Genomic DNA, 24,296 nt, shown 5'->3' on the forward strand with positions numbered 1-24,296 from the left:
TGATTCTGATTCTGATTCTGAATGCATGCCCCTTTGTGCTCTCAAAGACTTGAATAGTGTGTACCACCTTTGATATGCAAAAGCTATTCTTGCTAATAGAAGCAATGTGTCACTATTGATGTGCTTGATCACATTTTTATACATAGGATGCAGGCATTTTTCAGTATTACAAATGCAAACTGACAAAACTGACGTATGAAAAAACCCCAGAGAGAAAACGAGCCTGTAATGTTAATGTCCCTGAGTGGAGAACACTGGACACTTGGTGCGACCTGCATTACCTACGCAACATTCATATTACCTAGGTACCGGGGTCATGCTAATTGTTATCCCACTGCAACTCTACTGTCCTTTACTGAATACATTCCGGCGTAGAACCTTGGAATTACAGCTTTGGGATCATCCCTGATGCTACAGATTGTTTTGCAGAATCGCTAAAAACTTCTCTGGAACCCTGAACAGTCAGTGACACCACACCTTGGCAAAGCTTTGTTCACTGCATAGGTCAATATTTATATAAATAGCCTTGTTTGTACGTAAAGCCTCCCCCCACCCAAAAAAAAAAGCAAAAAAAAATTGTCAAAGAATGTCAGGAACCGGCCCGCGGCACGCCTGCATATACGGTTCCCGACTGCGGGTTTGACCAGATCAAGCGGGGAGCAGCCTTATTCGAGCTAAAACAAGGCTGGGACCCCTCAGAACACCTCTCACTGCCACCACTAGCGGTTCGCTAGACACTTTCAATCTGCTGTCGAGTCCTCAGCGCGCAATCCGCGTTTTCGTATTCGGGTCAGCTTTGCGCTTAGGCCGAATACGGTAACGCCACGCACCCACACACACACACACAGTTGCAACCTTACACTGTAGTGAAGCAAAAAAACCACTAACAGTCGTTCCGAACGATACTGTTAGCCACTCTGCTGTCGCTACTCGCACTGGGGTTTTTCGTACATTGGGTCAGCTGCGCGCTTTAGGCCAACGTATGACAAATGCCCCCACACACAATGCAATTACAATTTCATATGGTAGTGTTGCTCAAGCGTACAATTAGGCATGAAACTTATACACGGTTACACTTCAGTCTCTTCTAGGCTATGAGTGTTAGTTTAGCACAGCAGAAGTCAAGCTTATTAAATAACGATTTAATATTCCATAAAAAACGAGGAACAATGCAGAACTTAATATATACAAAAGATGTACAAAAATAAAAAAGTTACAAAGATAAAAGTTACAAAAATAAGAGGTTACTGTGAGAATCCGCTCAGCTGCCTGCGCAGGCAGGCAGCCTTTTGACCATTGTTTAGGTTTGCATGCTGCAGGACTCTGGAACAGAGACCTGTCTTTCCATTGCAAGTTCTGGTCTGTTCTCTTGCTGGGGAATTTGCATACATTCGTTATGCAAATCCCCTACCTGCCTTCTTTGATGACTGGCACTATAAGAGCTTTATGTTTCCCAGAAGGCTTTGCTGGTCATTTCCCCTTCATGGTCTGTTCCTGATGGACACTGCTGGAGTGTCAGCCATTGCTATCTAGTATAGTTAATTCCTGGGGGTTGCTTTAGGCTCCCCTTCTAGCCCAGTCAGGTTGTATTATCTGTATTGCCTGTTCTGTCTTGTCTTGCCTGTTGCCATTGTCCTGTCCCATCGGTGGTCGACAGGAAATGGTTCTGATCTCTGTTCTTGGAGTATAGCTGGTGCAGCGGTTGCTACCAGCTATCTCTTCTGTTCTGTCTTCTGGGATCGCACTAGCTACTTTTCGCTAACGCTGGGGATCCTTCTGTTCTGTCTTCTGGGATCGCGCTAGCTACTTTTCGCTAGCGCTAGGGATCCTTCTGTTCTGTCTTCTGGGATCGCGCTAGCTACTTTTCGCTAGCGCTGGGGATCCTTCTGTTCTGACTTCTGGGATCGCGCTAGCTACTTTTCGCTAGCGCTGGGGATCCTTCTGTTCTGTCTTCTGGGATCGCGCTAGCCACTTTTCTCTAGCGCTGGGGATCCTTCTGTTCTGCTACTCTGTACCTGGATCGCGCTAGCCACTTTTCGCTAGTGCTGTGGATCCTATCTCTCGCTTGTCCCTGTTTTCATGTGTCTGTCTTGTCTGCTACGCTTGCTGGAGGCTCGGTGAGGTAACCGTTAAGCAAGCGCTCGCGTCCTCTGTTTCATGTTTGTCTGTTAATGGTTAGTTAGGCGTGCTTGTCTCTATTGTGCTTACCACGTGGAGATCGCGCATAACCGCGTGCACTGTTGCGAATGAGTGCGGTGTTCGCGGTTAGCTAGCGTTTGTTATTTTCCGTATCTCCTTATTGTATTATTTGCTGTGCCTTTGCTACCCTCGTATTCTATTCTGATCTGCCTTGTGTCACGTCTGGCGATTGCACCTCTCGCGATCGCGTTCCTATTTCATATCTGCTGTTGTGTGTGCGCGGTCGCGGGGTGGCGACTGGATTGGCGCACACACATACAACCTGTCCCTTTGCTCAATCTCATTCGCAATCGCCTCTCTTGCGATTGCGTTCTGCGCTTCGTACAATTCCTGTCTGGCATTTGTGGAGGTACAGAGGATTGGTTCCTCTGCACTCCTCAGCGCCATCTGCCGACAGGAATTTCCCTCTACAGGTGCGTAGCACCTTTTGCTGGGTGCCTGCAAATATACGCTTGTGGAGGATTTCCGCCGTGTCAGCGCACGCGTTGTGCGCTGATCACAGAGAAAGTTCCACAATCGTTACAGAATGACCAGCCAAACCCAAAACCCCAGTGTAGACGGAATTTCCGATTTGTACGATTTTGTCGAATATGGCTCTTGTACCTTTAAGAGATTTAAAAAACTTGAACCTGAATCAGCAGACGAATTTTTGTCTGAGTGTACGAAACTGTTAGCGAACCCTGAATTCCAATGCACCCCAGTGTCTACCTGGGCCCCCCAAATGGTCTACATTCTGTTGGGGGGCGAAATGTCAATGTGGGGTTATGATGTGTTAGATCATACCACCCTGAGTCAAAGACCCCTGGAATTCTTGGCCTTTTTAATTCACAATTGGCTGAGATTACCTCAATTACCATACCCCCTTAATGAGTTGTTGTCAGCAGCTCAATCAGCTGTTCCATCTACTCTTTCATCCATAAAGCAGCCATCCAAAGCCTCTAAGTCTAAACGTAAAAGATCTAGGAAGGCTTCCCAGTGGAAAGATCCGTTGCCCATAGCAACCACAAACAAAAAGGTTATTTCTGTCAAGTCTGAAATGGGCAAAACCATGCAGTATGATAATGATGTTTATAATGCATCTGCTGATCAGTTTCCAGGTTTTTTGCCCCAATCCAAAGCTTATGTGGATCCTGCTATAGGTAGGATCGCACACTACATTAAAGCAGTTAAAAAATCTGTTCTTGTTCCTGAACTCCACCCCTATGGAGATTATCTTGATACTGGCCTGTTTGAACCCCCATTTGCTTCCTGGATGTTGGGGCCTTGCTGGAGGAATTCGATTTTGATTGGAAAGCCTTTTGCGATTTTTACATCGCAAAAGGCGAAGATGTCTTGAATGCTTGTCTCGACTCTATGTACCTTCTGATTGATTCTGATGAATGTGACAAGGATGATGTGGATCTGGTGATCTATGTATGGCAAACGATTTTGGATGAGTTGCACACACACCAACCAATTAATTCCAATAAAGAGACATCGTTGTCGGATGATTGTTCCTGCCTTTCTGGGGTAAAGCATGAGAGTTTTGACTTTGTGCAATCTGAAATGAATGAGTATGCTGCTGTGGTTGATTCCTGTGCGAATCCTGAAGGATTCTCTCCTGACAGTGTGCAGTTTGAATCTGTGCGATCTGATGCCTGTTTCTCTGATGTTCCTGCAGATTGTGATCGGCATGAGTCTGCCGGTTTCCTCAAGGATGTGTGGGATCCTTTGTCATTTAGTAACAGATCTTTGAGATCTTCCGTCTGTGACCCTGCTATGGGGAAGAGTTCTCGACTATGCAGCGTCAAAAGTAAAATTAATATGCCTAATAAAGTTTGTCCTGTTGATGTCACTATTTCTTCTGCAGATGAGTCTCTGTCTCACCCTGTTCACACCTGTAAGGGCCCGTTGCCTGGGGACAGTTGCTCCAGTGTTTCGGTCCTAGATGTCTTGCAGTCTGCTCCGCAGATCGCGGAGGTTTGCGCTATAGAAGCGTCAGTTTCACAACCTAAAGTGAATTTTGATTCGCAGGTTTTACGTTCTGATTCCTCGGATTCGACATTGTTAGCCGAATCTAAGAGTGAGACAGCGCTTCGGTTTTGCGAATCTGACGCTGAACCCTCTTTGCCTTATTCAGAGACGCTTTCTCTGAACCTGCCCTGTACCATGAATAAAAACATGTTTTCCTTTCACACTGACGTTTGTGAGCCCCTTTCTTACTCTGAGGGAAGTTTTGACTCTCCACCCTGTACTCTGGATGAGTCAATATTGCCTTGTACAATATCTCCTGCCCTGCCCCTAGAGGCTCGTCTAGGTATTGCTGCTATTTTTACCTGTTTTTCTGCAGTTTTGGAGTTGCAAGCTAGTTTGACTGCTACGCAGAATTCCGGGTGCAGTGAGATTGAAGTTAGGGAGTCAGTGTGTGTTCCAATAAATATACCTGTACATTCCCCTCATGATGATGAGATCCAGTCTCAGTTTGTGGTGGAACCTTCCTTGGGACATCTGCCCTGTCCACAAGATAAAGTTCCAGTTTTGCCCTGTAACATGGATAGTTCAGAATCCTTCCTAGAAAACTTGAAAAATGATGTTCTGGAGGTCTCCGAGTTCCTCCCAAAGGGTGCAGAACTTGTAGGAGATGTCTCCTGCCCTCCAAGTCCTTCTGAGGTGTTACCCTCTTCCGTAGGCATTGCTGCCTTGCTGGCTACCTTTTCAGCTCTGATGAAGCTTCACTCATATGTAATCAATGATGATATTGCAGTTACAGAAAATTCTGAATTTGAGTCCGAGTCTTCTTTTGAAAGACCAGTACCTGTGACCTTTTCTCGTGATGATTTTCTGCCCGGTACTGGTTTTGGTCTTGTCGTGTCGGACTCTGAGGTTGGCAGTTCCCCGACATGTCCTGAGGTTTCTCCTGTACTAGTGTACCCCGATGTGCTCTGTGACCCAGAAAGCCCAAGTGTGCCTCGGTTACCAGCGTACTCAGATGCTTCCTCAGTGGAGACATGTTCCGATATAGCCTGCCTGCTTGCATGCCCAGAAGTGGTCCCTGAAAGTCCTGATCTTGATGGGTGTCCTGCTAATTTTGAGTCTGGAATGATCATAGGTTCCATAGGGGTTCTTGGTGGTTCTCCATGTGAGCCTGGTGAGCGTTCTGGCTTCTTGGGATCTCTGCGGAGCTTCAAGGCGTTCTGGGAGATTCCGGGAAAGGTTTTGCTTGGTGCCCTGAATACAATCAGCAATGGCTTTGGTGTTGTAAGGGACACTTCGAACAGGTATTGCGGCAGGTTTGGTATTCTTGGACACTCCTTGGAAGGTGGTGGGTATTGTCTGGAGGGTGTCGATGGCTTCTTCTCTGGTGTCCACAGTCCTGATGGGTGTTATTCTGAGACTTGTAGTGCTGATGGGCATGTTTCGGTGGCTTCTGCTTCCGATGAGGTCGGTTTCGGATGGACTGACTCTGGAATTGGGCCTTGTCGGGCTGCCCCGACCTTCATGAGTCTTCAGTTAGAGTTTTGTGATGATACCAGTTTTGAGGGATGTCTGGAATCCATCCCTAGAGGGGGGGGTACTGTGAGAATCCGCTCAGCTGCCTGCGCAGGCAGGCAGCCTTTTGACCATTGTTTAGGTTTGCATGCTGCAGGACTCTGGAACAGAGACCTGTCTTTCCATTGCAAGTTCTGGTCTGTTCTCTTGCTGGGGAATTTGCATACATTCGTTGTGCAAATCCCCTACCTGCCTTCTTTGATGACTGGCACTATAAGAGCTTTATGTTTCCCAGAAGGCTTTGCTGGTCATTTCCCCTCCATGGTCTGTTCCTGATGGACACTGCTGGAGTGTCAGCCATTGCTATCTAGTATAGTTAATTCCTGGGGGTTGCTTTAGGCTCCCCTTCTAGCCCAGTCAGGTTGTATTATCTGTATTGCCTGTTCTGTCTTGTCTTGCCTGTTGCCATTGTCCTGTCCCATCGGTGGTCGACAGGAAATGGTTCTGATCTCTGTTCTTGGAGTATAGCTGGTGCAGCGGTTGCTAGCAGCTATCTCTTCTGTTCTGTCTTCTGGGATCGCGCTAGCTACTTTTCGCTAGCGCTGGGGATCCTTATGTTCTGTCTTCTGGAATCGCACTAGCTACTTTTCGCTAGCGCTGGGGATCCTTCTGTTCTGTCTTCTGGGATCGCGCTAGCCACTTTTCGCTAGCGCTGGGGATCCTTCTGTTCTGCTACTCTGTACCTGGATCGCGCTAGCCACTTTTCGCTAGTGCTGTGGATCCTATCTCTCGCTTGTCCCTGTTTTCGTGTGTCTGTCTTGTCTGCTACGCTTGCTGGAGGCTCGGTGAGGTAACCGTTAAGCAAGCGCTCGCGTCCTCTGTTTCATGTTTGTCTGTTAATGGTTAGTTAGGCGTGCTTGTCTCTATTGTGCTTATCACGTGGAGATCGCGCATAACCGCGTGCACTGTTGCGAATGAGTGTGGTGTTCGCGGTTAGCTAGCGTTTGTTATTTTCCGTATCTCCTTATTGTATTATTTGCTGTGCCTTTGCTACCCTCGTATTCTATTCTGATCTGCCTTGTGTAACGTCTGGCGATTGCACCTCTCGCGATCGCGTTCCTATTTCATATCTGCTGTTGTGTGTGCGCGGTCACGTGGTGGCGACTGGATTGGCGCACACACATACAACCTGTCCCTTTGCTCAATCTCATTCGCAATCGCCTCTCTTGCGTTTGCGTTCTGCGCTTCGTACAATTCCTGTCTGGCATTTGTGGAGGTACAGAGGATTGGTTCCTCTGCACTCCTCAGCGCCATCTGCCGACAGGAATTTCCCTCTACAGGTGCGTAGCACCTTTTGCTGGGTGCCTGCAAATATACGCTTGTGGAGGATTTCCGCCGTGTCAGCGCACGCGTTGTGCGCTGATCACGGAGAAAGTTCCACAATCGTTACAGTTACAAAGATACACACCAAGCAGTTTGCTTACCAAAATACAGGAATCCAGATAGAAGAACCTTGGACTTTTGTGGACGGACACAATTCTGGTTAGACCAGGAGTCCACTAGCCTGGGCCAGGAGACCGGCTGCCACTACCATCAGGAGGGGACTGATTTGAGGTAGCTGTCCCCTGGTTTTTATAATGAAATATTCGCCTCGAGGCTGTAAGCCTGTGTGGATGGGGGGGGGGGGGGGGGGACCTAGATGTAATTACATCCTCAGTCATAATTGGATTTCCAGAGATCTAACATCCATATGGGAAAAATGTACTATAGCCCACATCCATGAAAAGATTTCCCTAACCTCCAATCTCCCCAGGTTACAGGTGACAATTGATTAAGGTTTTCACATTGCAGCAGGATGTCCTGTGTGACGTCCTGGCTCAGGCTGGTGTGAGCTGCTTCAAGGCATACTGCAGCCAGTCCAGGTGACAATTGCTTCCAAGCACCATACACCTCTGCTACAGTATTCAGACAACAGGGTTGGACCACCTGTATAGGCTTCAAAGCAACTGTGTGATTAAGTGTTTCCTAATTACCTGTTTTCTGGCTGTCCAGAGGAACTGTATGCTAATGTCCCAGCCCCCTGCTTCCAGAGAAATTCAATGCAAATGTAGTACAGCCAGATGACCATCCCTTCAAAGCAGAATACACATGTGAGATATAGCAGACAGAAAAATGACAGAGATATGTTCCTGTATTTCCTAATATCATCAGCACCTCAATATATCACCACAAAGAATTGTCAAGTTAAAAAGCTATGGTCAGTTTTTAGAAAAATAATGGTATGATTTGGTGTGCTTACCTAACCACTCATTTTAACATAGTAGAAAGGTTGGTCTCTTAGCAGCTGTAATAGGATTAGTAAGCTAAAAGCAGAATTGGGGCCTGATTCACAAAGCGGTGCTAACAGTTAGCACGGTGGTGAAAAGCCCTTTATCTCAGTTTAGGCATGATAAGTTTAGGTGTGATAAGTTTAGGTGTGATAAGTTTAGGCATGATAAGTTTAGGTGTGATAAGTTTAGGTGTGATAAGTTTAAGCGCCAACTGGGTTAGCACCGCAGTGCACAGCTGATCAAAAGTTTTACGCTAGCAAAGTCTGGGGCACTTCGTATAAAGTTTAATGGCGCTGCTTTGCGTGCGGGACTTTGCAAGCGATCTAAACTTATCTAAACTTATCATGCCTAAACTTATCACACCTAAACTTATCATGCCTAAACTTATCACACCTAAACTGGCTTTTCACCAGCGTGGTGCAATGGTTATCATGCCTAAAGTCTTTTAGGCATGCTAACTGGGTTAGCACCGCTTTGTAAATCGAGCCCTTGGTGTGCATAGTAGGCTTCTGATATAGGAACCAGTAGGCTACTGTGTTTGTGTTTTCAAAATTAACACGTGATACACTATTTGCATGGCAGAAATGACAAAATACTGTTATCCAAGTCATATCAGAAAATATTACAGCTTTAGCGTTTGGGCATATATGGGTATAATGTTTCAAATAGACATGGTACCAAATCTCGATGACTGCACAGACAAGCCACAAAGTTCTGGCAAAAGGCCATCGGGGGAGTCTTCAAACAAAATGTTTTTGGTCTTGTGTATATTTTTTGTGGGTGGGGAGAAATAAAGCTGAGTCGGTGCAGAGGTAGGCTACTAGCCTGTGGATAGTTGAATACATGTTTCAGTCACCTCCCCTCCACCTGCGCTGAACACCTATTATGACATTAGACACAAGGCAGGCCAGCACTACATATGGTCAATGGGATACAATTAATCAAATTCCACTTTGGTGACGTTTGATGGGTCCATTTTCAAGATGCTTCAATTTGCATACAAAATTTGCATAATCTTGCATTAACTCTGAATGATTTTCATCTCATTGTTCATCTCTAGTTAGCACCTCTAATGCATGTTCTGCAAGCTATGGCCACTGGCCCATCTTGGACTACCAGTAGTTAATTGGCTCAACAGTTCTGAGGTTGTAGATATTCAAAGTATTATGCCTTACCACTCATGTGGTAAGGTAAGTCCTGCAATTTGGCCTTGTAGCATGGATCCAAGATGGTTGTCACCTAGTAATGATGGCCATCTTTGATGTGACCTATGTGAGGGTGGTTCTGAAAGCACAGTAACATGAAGTAATGCATGTGCCTCAAATTGCTTACTGCCAAGGACCCAGACTACTGTAGGAAGGCTGCATAGTGATTCTGACTGCTCCATCTATCCATGAACAATGGCTGGCTTTTGCAGTGGTTGGCATGTCCCTTATGTGGTCGTCTTCTCCTGTAAAGACCTTCTTCCTCCTCTTTCTAGAACTTCTCTTCCACTGTCTTTGACCCAAAAGGAAGACACATGACAGACAGGAAGCTTCATCTCTGCAGTTTTATAGACTTCTGAGATTGCACCGACACTGGGAGAATGGTAGCCCTTCTTTGTCCTCTTCCACCAACTTCTGACTCTAAAACTCCACCCTGTCTGTGAGATTAAACATTGTGTTCCACCAGACAAGCTATACACATGGTGTTGCTTATGAATGGCTCATCACAGCTAACCATTTTTTAGTGTGCTAAATGACACAGACAAGAAGCCAAATTCCACAGAGCATCTGCATTGCCCATAGTGAATCATCATGTGGCCGCAAGGTTTCTCTTGTTATGTGATTGTCTATGTCATTATGTGAAACTTTTTAACCACTATTGGTTGTAACAATAAAGATTATCCAACGATTTGATGGCCTACTGGTGCGTTGTGAGATCATTTTTCTTCTGGTGAATATACTTTGATATCTCTTGGTTCATACACAATTTGGCTATATATTATTGATTGTGATATTACTGTGCTCTCTGATTCCCTTGTGTGCCCCGGCATGGTATGTCTGAACGTACCCAGGGAAAGACTTCTGTACTTCTGTTCCAGCCTCCTCTTCCTGCTCCTGGATCTGCCACTATGACTCTAATCACTGCTGGATTTACAGAACGCTAAGGTCATGCTTATCCACTAGCTACAGTAACCCCCTCTCAGAAGTTCATTGTGCAGAATAAACAGTAAGGGAGTTGGAGGAGTTAGAGTAGGAAGTTGCAGTTACTGTGGAAGAAGGAGCAAGGAAAGTCATCTGCTCTGCTTTCTCAGGCCAGGTAGACACTCCAGTGAGCTGCTTGGTCTATCTTCATATAGGTACTCATGCATGTGTTCAGCTAGTTAATGTTTTTGCCTTGTTGTTAAAGCAGTAGGATTAGCCATACTATGATATGGGAAAAAACACATATATAAGTAGATAAATACTTGCTCTACTTACATAACACGTGTATTGTATTGTCCACGTTTTGATTTCAGTGAATTTTATGTAGTAAATGAAGAGAATTTTGTTTCTGGTGGGAACCATGTATTTTGCCCACAGTTTAGGCTAAATCCTGATGTCATTTCTAGCCATTACTTTTTTTTCTTTTCTCCTCCAATCGCTGAGTCACCTCAGCCTTGCTTGTAAACACAAGTGAGCAGGGGATCGTGTTTCAGATAAGAATAGAATGTAAAGCTCTTTGCATGTAGGGCAAACTTCTAGGGGAATGTGCTCATCCTGCAGCAAGGCTCCCACAATTATACACAGAGTGGTACACCTCTCTCGGCTGGCACTTCAGTCCAGTGTGCATAAAGGCACTGTGACAATTCCCACCACACTTCCAGTATATGCCTGGCTGATATGGGGTATAGCGGTAGTGATGCGGTGTTGGTTTGCAAGTGGTTTGTGGAAGCCATCCAAGAACTGGGCAACAAGTGCTACTGTGAAGTGACTTCTTATGCAGCTTTTTTCTTGCTTTGTTTTGTCTCTGACCCACCCTGCTCTTCCTTCCTTGATTGTTCCCTACTTTTCCTTTGAGAGGAAAGTAGGGCTAGAACAACAGTGCATTGTACCTCTTTATCCTCTCACTATGGTTTTTTTGAGTACTCAGTAAACAACCCTGGCAAGACATGCAGACACTGTGTAGGTAGCTGGCACAGGAGATCTAGGACATGGAAGTGATTTGAGGTGACTACATTTTCAATATGCTGCAATCACATCACATGCATACTTTGCCACCTAAGAGCAGATCCAGTTCAGTTGTAATGGAAGACTCGGACATTTCAATTCTTATTTATTCTATTATCTCCATGCAGTTGTCATCTGCAATGATAATGAAGGAAGGCTTTGTAACTTTATTATTTGAATGTTGTTTAGCCATTTAACAGACTAATGGGCATTTTTTTATGTTTATGATTAATTGTTTTTCATCTGTATTATCATCTTGTACATTTTTATTTTGCAAAGTTATTGTTCACAGTATTCTGCAAGTGGAAATTATTATTCTTTGCTGTTAACTGATACATTTAAAGTACTCCTGAATCAGGGAAAATATTACAGAATGAAGCCCATGGTAGGCTACATTACATCCTCCTGAATGTCCAGGTGCTGCTCATTGCTGTCGTGGTCCTTCCTGTTTCCTGTGCCCGGTCCTCTTATCTCCCCAGTCTCCCAGAAGTTCACCCGAGCAGTGCAGAGCGATTCTGAACTGTGCATGTGTGAGTTTAGAACATTGAAAGGAAATAGCTTGTTGTTACTGTGCATGCAAGACTGGGAACTGGCCCCAGCACAGTTCTTAATTGCATGGTGCCGCTTGGGGGAACTTCAGGAAAAGTATAAAGGGATAGGGAATGGAAGAGACCTAAAGGACAACGAGCAGTGCCGGCACACTCAACATCCAGTTCAGATTGGCTGGGTAGTAAAGACTCTCCAATGTGTCACACACAGCTCTCCGGCCTCAGTGAACCTATCATACTTGGCAAGAACATCTTAAAATAAAGGTCACTACTAACACCTACATTGAATCATGTGTCATGGCAACAGAGAAGGCAATAGCTTAGAGGCCCACAAAGGCAGAGAAAAGCTGGTTTGGGCAGAGCTATCTAAATCAAGCACATACCAACCATTTAATCCAAATGTGTCTAGCTGCCTGGGGAGTGACTTCTGTCAAGTGCTGAAATAGCTGAGCACAAATTATCTATGATATTGCTGAGAGTGGGATGCACTCTTCTCCATCTGGGTGAAATTCCACAAAGTTCACAACCTTCAAGTGTGTCCTATGAGTAGTTTCACAATAGCAACTCTTTTTCAATATCTGCTTAATTTAGATCTTACAGTGTGTCTGCTTTCACTTCTCCCCTCTCCCTTACTCGTTGTCACTCTCAGTACTGTTCCGGCAATACAAAAGCAGATTACACTATTGCCGCAGCTCATCCTGTTGCTTCTTTCAGCACTAAATAAATGCTGTACGTGCTGAAGGACTTTGCCATTGCTTCCCAAATATAATGATAGGAGGAAGTCTACAGAACATAAGAAAATTCTTGCTGTAACCTTGTTTAGGTCTGGACCTGGAGTCCCACATTTCTTTATAAGATGAAACACAAGTGTTTATGCCAATTTCATACGATATGTATTGCTCTCAGTCTTCTGTTTGGTGACAAATGCACCATTTTTTCTTTCAGGGATGTGTTGAAGCAAGGTGGCTCCCCGGTGGACAGCGCCATTGCTGCATTGATTTGTACCTCAGTAATACATCCACAGAGTATGGGTCTCGGAGGGGGTGTCATTTTCACTATTTACAATGCCTCAACAGGTACTTGATTACTCTTAAAGCATTTGAAAACCTTATATTAAAATAAATGAATTACAGTTATTATTATGATTATTTCAGTAGCATAAAACGTGACACAATATGCTATGTACTTCATTTGTTCTTTGCAGGAGAGGTGGAGATCATCAACGCTCGAGAGACAGTTCCCAGCGGCTCCCCTCCGAATCTAACAGACGACTGTTTCAGCCCTGGTATTGTGAAACCAGGTGAGTGCTACGGTCACAGGACAGCAGATTTTAGTTGCCATGGATATGTATAAACTAGGGAAATACTAAGGTAATTCCATGTGAAGACCAGCAGGACATAAAGCACATGAAGGGGTATATATATTCACTATCACTAGTCACAGTGAAATTGCAGTGCACAGGCATGCCATTTTTACTGGTACTTGTGTCAGTTATTAGGCATGTTTTGTGGTTATAGGGCAACTCACATTATGTATACAATGCACAAGCTGGTCATATCCAAGCATTATGTAAATAGCGTAATGGTTGGTACTGTACTTAACCAGCAAGTGCATTATCTACACTATGCAAATTGCTTGTTGTAAGTACTTTTTACTTTCTATCCCAAAGTAGACTGAAGGTCCAAAGAGGAATAGCGGTGCACTGGTACACAGACTCCCAGCTTTAGCAATCATGTGGCCTCAAGTGGGAAAGGGAGTGAGGTGGTGGTGGTAGCTATTCAATAGGCTTTTCATTTTCAGTTACAAATCAATGTTAGAGATACTGAAAAGCAGACAGAAGCGGATACAGCTGCGTTATTGGGCTCAGGCCATAAGGGAGGAGTGCTTTTTGATAACTGTATTTATAAGTACAGTTACCTTTGGAAGCATAAGTCCGGGAAACATACAGTACCTACCGATAGAAAACCACATGCTCTGTTCATCTGTAGAACCCCATCTCCTCTTTACAATATACCACTGTTGTGGACTGTTTGGTACCTTTTCCACTAACTGTGTTTCGATAATAAAATCAGTCATGTTTTGTGTATTGCAACAGCACAACAAAAAAACATGTGAATTACGTTGCTGTTTTTTACAGAATCACAATTGCCGGGCTGCTGTGTTTTTTCTCTGTTTGCTCTCCTATGCAATGTATTGGAGGGTAGGAAAATTGTGCAGCTACGTGATTTTCCTGCCAAGTTTTTTCCACCCAGTGGAAATCACAAATGCACTGCAATTGCGCCGTACACTTGAAGGAACATGATCGGATTGCCACAAAATCTTGGTAGTGGAAATAGAGAGAAACATGTGTGCGCTTCAGGATACTTGTAAATGCTTGTTCAGCAGCTGCATAACTCTTTACAACTATCCCTAAGTGCTCACACATTGCATCTCTCCTATGCACTGTGTATAGGATCGAAGCAATCAACTGTCACTCCCCCCCCCCCCCCCCGCCCGTCATCGACATTCTGCTCAGTCGAGTATTACGGCTGAGCAGTGCGTGGACCACAGGGGGTGCTGGAGGGTAAGGATGGTGCTGTGACATACAGTATATCACAGCACTGCAGATAAAAACATTATTAGAAATGGAAGAAAAATAAACCTTGGTTCAGGGGTATTTTAATGTTGCAGAGCAAAAATGTATTTTTGAGGTTCAGACCACTTTAAAGTGAACCTCCGGACTAAAAATCGACTCAGCAGCACTGAAAAGGCTTGGTGTTTCTTTAACAGTTTCACAGCATCAGAACTTTGTTTCTCTTATACAAGCCTCATTTTTAGCTGCACAGAAGAAAACTGCCCGGGCATTTTTCCCCTGTTGCTGTGCAAAGCATGATGGGATTTCTGATGTTGTTGTTCTCCTTCTGCTATTTTGGTGCAATTTTTTTATTTTTTTTTACATTTTAAATTTGACATTTGAAGCCTAGCGTGTGCAGCTGGGAGGGGTGATCAGGACACTGGACAGTTGGAACTGTGTCTCCTGCTCCTTGTCACCTCCTTTCAACCAAAAAGATGGCTGCCCCCATGACAAAGATGGCAGCCCCCATGAATCACAAACATTTGCCTGTTCTTTTAAAACAGGATGGGTAAGAGATTATATTACCTATCTATTCTAATTAACATAACTAATGTAACTTGATGACAGTATGTTTGTTTAGGCTGAAGTTCCCCTTTAATGTATTTGTCTCCTGATTGAAGCAGTTTCTCTCAGAAAATGAGAGAAATCCTAATGGAAAGAGACACAAGGCCACTGTAAATGCGCAAGAGGTTTCAACCCCTTCCCTGTCTTGCCAAAACAAAAAAATATTTTCCAAGCGTTTAGTTTTAATTTGCAATGTTACGGTAAATTATAAATTATAATGGGAGAAGAGAGAGGATGTGTGGTCTGGTAGAACATTTTCAGTCTTCATTTTGTATTCCCTGTACTGTATTAACCTGCTTTCAGCAAGACTCTTTAAAAAAAAAAGTCAGTTTATATAACACTTTGTGGCAGCTTAGGCAGAAACATGTTCTCATATTTCTGTTCATGAAGTGCAAGCAATATCTTGTTCTTTGGCTCTTTATAAGCTACTGGTTCTGGAATGGCTGCCAGTTTCAATTGGCTTGGCTTGTACAGGTCTTTTTGATCATTCTTTATTGTTCAAGTTATTAATACAGTGTTTGTTGTACCAGTGATTGCTGGGTAAAGCATCATGTACACTGCTCTTCAGTAGACAGTTGCAAGATCAACAAGTAACCCAAATGTGTATCATATTGTATTCTTTGGAGTTGATTCACAAAGCTTTTCTGTTAAATTATCTCACCTTACTTATTAACTCACAATTTATCTCTCCTTAAATGACATCCGAGGTGAAAATAAACTGATGAGATAAACAATAGTATCTACCCTCCTCCTCCTAAAAATAACTTATTTTAGATATCCCACAGTTTTATCTTATATTTAAATCTATTTTTTAAGTTTTTATTGTTTCATTGTCTTTGCTCAATTATACCTTCATTTAAGTATGCCAGAGCTCAAATCTATGAATTATTGACCCTTTTTATCTTTTTCCTGCTTACAGGAGCCATTTACTGATAGGAAAGTGTTTTATGGTTGTAATTACTTATCAGTGAGGGTTATGCTACAATCCAACCCAGTCCCGACCCGGACAGAAAACTGTTACTTGCATACCTGATTTTTACATTTTTAAGGCAGAGAAGGGAAAAAAAGCAACACAACATAGTCATGTGTGTGCTTGGCACTGTACATACACATGTCTATCTCATCATGTCACATATCACTTTGGTTGTCCTTTAAATCACAGTTCCCCAACCCAGTCTTCAAGGCCCACTAACAGTACATGTTTTGCAGGAAACCATAAACATGCACAGGTGGGGTAATTAGTATCTCAGCAGAGCTGATTAACTACCTCTGTGGATTTCTACAAAACATGCCCTGTTGGTTGTGGGCCTTGAGGTCAGGGTTGGGGAACACTGCGACTTAACTCGTGATTTTTCTCTCCTTATCTAACTTTACTCTCCTTATATCTCACGAAATATCTCTTCTTATTTGTTTTTGTCATGCATTAGCTCTCCTTACAGTTAAGGTGAAAAATAAGTAAGCATTTTGAAACTACCCCTTTTAGTCATATAAAGTAACTTTTTTAAGCTAACTTAACTTCCTAATGCTGGCCGAGTGTGTCTGAAGATGAACTGCTTAGGCACTGCAAAAGGGTGTACCATTCACCAAACTGACAGCAAGGAAGAGTGGATCGCTGCAACCACCAATACACAACCAACGGGAGACTGGGATCCAGGTATCTCGATACAGGCAGCAAAAAGGAAGGGAAATCCCGCTACACCATTACCCCACCAATGGTGTACCGGGATTTCCCTTCTTTTTTGCATTCACCAAACTGTGTGCATTGTTATGGCTACAAGGAAGCATATTTTACATTGTTCCTGCCATGTCTGGAAAAACATAACTAGTTGTAGGCTGAAAAGCAAATATAATTTTTTAATACAATTGCGGGTTTATTAACGCTATAGGTTATATTCACTAAACTATGTTAAAATTTACTTATGCAGACAGCCATTGGCTATATTCACTTCATATGATCTGTGCTCTAGTTTTTTGGAGTTCAAGGACCATAAGGGCCCCAAGTCCAAATCAGCATATGTAAGAAAAGTAGACAAGACAAATAACATTTATATCGCGCTTTTCTACTGGCGGACTCAAAGCGCCAGAGCTGCAGCCACAAGGACGCGCTCTATAAGCAGTAGCAGTCTTAGGGAAACTTGCCTAAGGTCTCCTACTGAATAGGTGCTGGCTTACTGAACAGGCAGAGCTGAGTTTCGAACCCTGGTCTCCTGTGTCAGCGGCAGAGCCCTTAACCATTACACCATCCCTCCTTTGTTTGGGCTGCAAAAAGTCCCCCCTACCTGCTAAACTCTACCCAGTCTTTTTATAGCCCTCCCTCAAATGAAAGGGGGCCTATATGAAGAAGAAAAATGTCTTTAATATGTACTGTATTTTATGTAATATGTAGGTGGGAGATAGAAGGTTAGTGTAAAGAAAGACGGCCCTCCTGTGTACTGCACACTCACAGCCACCCTAAAGACCACTGAAGGCATGCAGAATTAGTAGGAAACAGGTTTTCCTACTGGAGACATAAATAACTGCCCATCAAAGAGATTCCACCCAACACAGGAATAAAGCTGGGTTGAGTGTAAAGGTAGCCATGTATCTAGCGATGATGGGCAGATTCGACCAAGAGACAAATCTCTCTCTGATCAAATCTGATTAGAGAGAGATCTGTCAGCTGTAGGCTGGAGGAAGCCAGGGTAAGTAAAAACTGCTGTGAGACTCATCTCTAAGTCTCTTTAAGGGCAATCTTAGTAGACCACCCTGGAGCATTAGGGACTCTTGCCCAAAGTCTCCTTGCTGAATAGGTATTTGGCTGCAGCCAGGATTCAAACTCTGGTCTCCAGTACACTATCCAGCCACCTTCTGTGATCTGTGTGACAATTCCAAGTTCAATTTCCAAAACTGTTTAGTTCAATAAAGTGTACTGCAGGGTGAAGGACACTTCTGCTGTGACTGTTAAGCCTGGGATCCACTAGTGATTGCAAAATGCTCTTAAAAAGTAGTGTTTCTTAAAGAGGAACTCCAGTGAAAATAATGTAGTAAAAAAAGTGCTTCATTTTTTACCATAATTATGTATAAATGATTTAGTCAGTGTTTGCTCATTGTAAAATCTTTCCTCTCCCCGATTTACATTCTGACATTTATTACATGGTGACATTTTTACTGTGGGCAGGTGATGTAGCTGCTCCTAGCTGTTTTGGCTGTTAGAGACAGCTGTAAACAGCTAATTCCTGTCTGTGAACATTGTTACATTGTGGCAGTTTTCCCAGAGTACCTTGGTACTCAGAGCTTCTTGTGGGAGGGGTTTCAGCACAAAATCAGTCATACAGCGCCCCCTGATGGTCTGTTTGTGAAAATCATTATATTTCTCATGTAAAAGGGGGTATCAGCTACTGATTGGGATAAAGTTCAATTCTAGGTTGGAGTTTCTCTTTAAAGTGATTTTTCCAAGGGAAAATTATTTTGGGCCCTACTTTCGCTCCAATAAAACGTTATCAGCAGAGTTGCAGAGTCATAGGCATTGGGCTACGGTACTTCACTTAAATATAGCTACACGTTACGTTTAATCCTAGAGCAATTACCGTAGTTATAGCTTCTTAGAAGACATGTTTGCTGCCTTTATTTCTGCTCTAAGTAATACTTACTTAGAAGATGCGTAGATGTCCTCACTTTATGAATTGTGCTTTAGGCCCTTATTGATGCTGCACACTATTCTTCCTGTTAGGAACAGAGCCACATTGCCTTGCCGAAAAGGCTTTAGTGTCTTTCACACTTTCCCCAACAACACTAGATAAAGGAATAGGCTACAATACTATCTCCAGAAACTGCAGCGTGTCTTTTAAGGCACGAGGACACCAATTTTTCCTCCATGAAATCACTGCTCACTGCCATTAACTGACTTTTCTATCAGGCTTAAAGTGGACCTGAACTCTTGCACAGAACGAAAACAGAGAAATGCACTCCTGTATGTACTGTATTTAGAGAGTTTAGCCTGTCTCATCTGTGACTAAGCACAAGTTGTAATTGTATCCCTCAGCTGTGTCAGCTGACTGCCATGGCAGAGAGGCTAATTTGAAATCACAGCATGTTAACAATATGTCTGCTTCCATTAAAGCAGGAAGTAGATACCCTGCAGATGTGTTGCAGGATTTGTATCAGCTGTAACAAAGAAATGTTTTTCTTTAAAGGTTATTATGCTGTTGCGTATCTTTTAGAGCAGAGAGGAAGTTCTGAATTCAGGTCCGCTGTAATACATGCCTAGTAAACCCAGGTTACAGAAACAAACTTGACAGTGAACAATATTTTGCTGTCCTGAAGCACCCTCTACTGGCCTTTCTAGTAACTTTCCAGTGATTCATTTCTATCACAAGTCTATGCAAAAATTATAACAAGCAAAAAAAGAAATATATAATGTGGTTTCAAATAATTGGGTTGATTCGCAAAACAACTGTAAAATTTCCATGCGCACACCTCAATTTTACTAGTGTTTACTCAAGCAAAGTAACGTTTATTGCGCACAATGCATTGTTAGTTGAAGAAGCTACATGCATGTTTTGTACATATTGTTAGTTGCACCGTGCATATTAAGTATTAAGTCGCTTGCGGAAACATCAAACTGCCATGTGCTGTGTGCAGTTTTTCAGTGGCTTTGTAAATCAACCCCAATGAAGCACTGGTATAAACAAAGCATCAGTGTTTCAAATTATCCACCTGATAAGAAACCCAAATGCACTCTGTTTTCCTCCAGAGCATGATGATTTTGATGAATGTCCTTACTGCCCTGTAAATATTCTCCTGAAATGTGGCAATATCTGTGGATCCAGTCTAGTTAAGCCTCTTTGCTGATAACTGTATGCAAAATGCATGCATTTGCAGGACACTGAAGACAGGCTCATTACGCAGAGCTGTTCACGCCAGTGCCAGATTTTTTTCCCTTTGAGGTCCTTGTGGGCTACTTTGCCATATGGGCAGCAAGGACCTTCACAGAATTGCCTGCTGATTCTACATGTTGTGAGTGCTTTGAAAGCCACGGGAGTAAACCAAAACTACTTCCACAGCCTGAGGGCCTGAGCCCACTGACGCAGTTGTGTCCGCTTTTCAGTTAAACATCAATGTTAGAGATGCTGAAAAGCGGACAGAAGCGGATACAACTGCATCAGTGGGCTCAGGCCCTGATAGGGAGGGATAAAGAGATTAAAAAGGCATGAAACCTAGCATTTCTACTTTGCTCTAATGCTGCGGATACACGGTACGTTTCTGTACCGTGTATCGACCAGCTGATCCGGCCAGCTGATAATATTCAGCTGGCCCGATCATGCCGCTCGACCCGCGCCCGCTCGATTCCCGCCGGCGGACAATGACAGGGAATCGAGCGGTGATAAAGAAGCGCCGCCGGGGACGAGCGGCAATCGATCCGCTCGCACGGACGAGCGGGGATGCGATCCGGCGCAATAAACGAGCCGTGTATGCACGCCATTATAGATTATATACAGCATATTACATACAACCAGCATTTTTTTTTTTTACTAGAACTGCATCCAAAGGGTTAACACAGGCTTTAGAAGCTTCCCTGCCTGCAGAACTGGCCTGGCTGCTTCCAAAATTTAGATAATGTTATCTTGTGTTTAATTGTATCAAGTAAGAAATGTAAACAAAGCCTTCTCTCACACTGCGGGTCCCCTGAACAAAGTCAGACAAGCATAAATGCTTTCTGATGCTTTCTGATTAAGTTAGAGGATGAATAAAGCAGTTATAAATAAAATGCAAAGTAAGCTCTCAGACTAAAATAAGTGTACTTTAGGAACGTATAATTTCTAAATGAATAATAATACTTTGGCACAAAAGCAAATATGCTAACCGTATGGCATATAAAAAGTAGGACAACATCCTTTTATTGAATATTATGTCAGGGTTTTATACCGCTTTAATAAAAGTGGCTACATTTAGCTTCCACTATTGTGTCAAAAGCCTGTCAAGAAAGCAGAAACGTATCGTTAATCACCATCATATTGTAAATAATGAGAAAACGCAATCCACTTTGAAACACTACTTTTTCTATCAATCAGACCCATAGATTTTGACAGTATAAATTAATATAAATGCTCTCCTGAATTGTAGAGAAATCTGGGTTTCCAGGCTAGGCTGCCCATACAGTATGACCCAAAATAAGTGTAATATATGTAAAAGATGTGTTGATGAAAAATAAAACCTTCAAAATACCAACAGCACCACATTTATAACCAAAATAAGTCAAACTGGACTCTTGAAAACAGGAAGACAAGGCACTGCAGAATTGTAGAGGGCCTGGACAGTGATCATCGGGGCATGAAACCAGTTCTTGGAACAAAAGTAGTGAAACACTGCTAAAGCAGTTGTGGAAAAAGTAGGAAACCGTTTATTTGTGGGTAGGCTGATTAGTAAATAAAGGGTTACAATAATAACTGACTTAGTATCCCCCTAACCTCAGGTTGTCCCATACAGGAGTGCAATGGATCGGGGTACCTGGCGAGCTAAGAGGCTACGAGGCAGCACATCAGCGGCATGGACGATTGCCATGGAAATCACTCTTTGAACCAACCATTAAGCTGGTGACAAATGGAATCCAAGTTTCAAGTCTTATGCACAAGTATCTGGCTTTTTTAGAAAAATCTGTAAAAAGCCACTCTCTCTGGTAAGCCCAATAGATGTAGAACAATGATAAAGAGTGCCTCTTATTTAATGTACAGCACTGCCTAATATGGTTGTACTTTAGAAATAAAAAATGGTGGTAATAATATGACGTCTCCAGATACAGTGTATCACAGTGGTTTATTAGATGGTTGTTCAATAATTTGTATTGAACTAAAAGGATTGTGGACTTCTGTTTTCAATATGTGCAATTTGTGTATTGTGTGCTGGATCCTCTTGATATGAAAAGCAGGACTTTGCTGGCAAGCACATATTCAGGTGTATTGGATTGCATCACATGTTCCCCATATCTCTGTTTCAGTCAGCTGTTCTGTAAGGACCAAGAAGTGCTAAAAGAAGGAGAATACATAAACTTCACCCAGCTCGGGGACACACTCAGGGTGCTGGCCGAGGAAGGAGCTGAAAGCTTCTATACTGGATCCATTGCCAAGAAGATGATAGACGACCTCAAGAAGGAGAGTGAGTTCTTCTTCTCCTAACACTCCATAGTCTGATCTGTACTTGCGGCCACAAACTGTGAATTAATAGCTGGATTACAGTAAGATTCAATGTTCAGTCATCTCAGTGCAGTCTTCAAAAGAATGAAAGTTGACACTTCAGGAGACTCAGCACTTAAGACTGTTTATCAAAAGTCTCAAATTGTTGAGGTTAGTTAGGCGATAAAATCCTAATGCGTTTCATGCTAGAAGTGCCCAGTCATGGGATAACTACTACACTCGAATCTTCAAATTAAAGGACCACTATCTCAAAAATCTTGTAAAATTTTAAATATATGTAAACATACAAATAAGAAGTACGTCATCCAGAGTAAAATGAGCCATAAATTACTTTTTTCCGATGTTGCTTTCACTTACTGTAGGTAGTAGAAATCTGACAAAACCAACAGGTTTTGGAGTAGTCCATCACTTCATGGGGGATTCTCAGCATGGCCTTTATTCTTTATAAAGACACTCCCTAAAAAGGATATATACAATGATGCTGGCCAGCCTCTGTGCTCGCTGCACACTTTTTTTTGGCAGGTGGACAGAGAAACTGCCATTCACTAAGTGCTTTTGAAAATAAAGAAAACCCCCAAGAGGAGATGGGCTAGTCCAAAACCCCAGATTTTTACTACCTACTGTAAGTGATTACAACAGGGAAAAGTAATGTATGGCTCATTTTACTCTTGAAGAAACATTATTATTAAATTATTATTTGTATGTGTTTACATGTATATTCAATTTTACGATTTTCATGACAGTGGTTCTTCAACTACTTTAGCCTTTTGGACATCTGCTATGTCCAAAAGGCTGCCGCGCTGCTGTGCACTCCCGCAGCCGATTGCGCACGCGCTCCTGTGCCGCTGCCCATTAGCCCGGAGATCAATAAATGGTAACGCAGCTCCCATTAATTGATCTAAGTCCCCGTTAGAAAGACCGACGGCTTCTATTAGAAGCCGCAATCTTTCTAAAGAAAAAAAAAGTTTCACGTCCTCCCTATATTTCCTGAAAGTGAGAGCGCTCGCTTACAGGAAGGGAAAAAATTTACATCTTGAGGCCATCTTGTAGCGAAATAGTAAAACTACATCTACATACATTTTTTAAAATAAATTCTCAAACAATTACATTTAAAATTAACTGTTTACCTCCCACACTCCCCAAAAATACCCAAAGTAAAATGTTTAATTTAAAAAAAAAAATTACAATAAAAAAACAAAAACAAAACATAAATAGTTACCTAAGGCTCTGATTTTTTTTTTTTAATATGCATGTCAAGAGGGTATATTACTATTATTTTTAAAACTATAAGCTTGTAAATAGTGATGGATGCAAAACTGAAAAAATGCACCTTTATTTCCAAATAAAATATTGGCGCCATACATTGTGATAGGGACATAATTTAAATAGTGTATTAACTGGGACAAATGGGCAAATAAAATACGTGGGTTTTATTTTTGGTAGCATGTATTATTTTAACGCTATTCTGGTCAAAGACTGAGAAATAATGAATTTTTTCCATTTTTTTTCTTTATATTCCCATTAAAATGCATTTAGAAAAAAATAATTCTTATCAAAATGTACCACCCAAAGACAGCCTAATTGGTGGTGGAAAAAAAAAAGATGTAGATCAATTCATTGTAAAAAGTAGTGATAAAGTTATTGGCGAATGAATGGGAAGTGAAAATTGCTCAGATGCTTTTGGTGAAAAATGACTGAAGGCTGAACTGGTTAAGGACTCCCCAAGAAACAATAATTTGCTCAGTAAATGGAGTCAAACCAAAATATCCAAAGTAGTCTTCATTACAAACACCAGGGTTGATTCATGAATGCCCGGTAAAATTGATATGTCAGTTTTACAGATTAACATAATGCGTGTTATACAAGCAACTCACACATTGTACGTATTGTATGTATAGCAAGTTGCGCTTTGTGCTCAATGCACATGAATTTGCTTGTGCAAACACTGGTAAACTTAAAGGACCACTGTAGGGGGTCGGGGGAAAATGAGTTGAACTTACCCGGGGCTTCTAATGGTCCCCCGCAGACATCCTGTGCCCGCACAGCCATTCACCGATGCTCCGGGTCCCGCCTCCGGTTCACTTCTGGAATTTCCGACTTCCGAGTCGGAAAACCACTGCGCCTGTGTTGCTGTGTCCCCGCTCCCGGTGACATCACCAGGAGTGTACTACGCAGGCACAGACCATACTGGGCCTGCACAATACACTCCTGGT

The 24,296-nt window shown here is 42.8% G+C and overlaps 1 protein-coding gene across 3 annotated transcripts in view; it reads left to right on the forward strand.

The window, feature by feature from the left end:
• GGT5 (gamma-glutamyltransferase 5) overlaps positions 1-24,296 on the forward strand; it is a 96,799-nt gene that overhangs the window by 45,119 nt on the left and 27,384 nt on the right. For 2 of the 3 annotated variants that reach the window (XM_068238246.1, XM_068238242.1), the window contains exons 2-5: positions 12,682-12,812; positions 12,941-13,036; positions 21,380-21,569; positions 21,888-22,045. In XM_068238246.1, coding sequence (XP_068094347.1) covers positions 12,682-12,812; positions 12,941-13,036; positions 21,380-21,569; positions 21,888-22,045 — 575 coding nt within the window. Of the gene's footprint in view, positions 1-12,681; positions 12,813-12,940; positions 13,037-13,301; positions 13,377-21,365; positions 21,570-21,887; positions 22,046-24,296 lie in introns of those variants that run through there. The other variant, XM_068238252.1, reaches the window with a different exon arrangement.

This window comes from Hyperolius riggenbachi, chromosome 1 (genome assembly GCF_040937935.1).
Source record: "Hyperolius riggenbachi isolate aHypRig1 chromosome 1, aHypRig1.pri, whole genome shotgun sequence".
In the NCBI taxonomy this organism is placed as follows: domain Eukaryota; kingdom Metazoa; phylum Chordata; class Amphibia; order Anura; family Hyperoliidae; genus Hyperolius; species Hyperolius riggenbachi.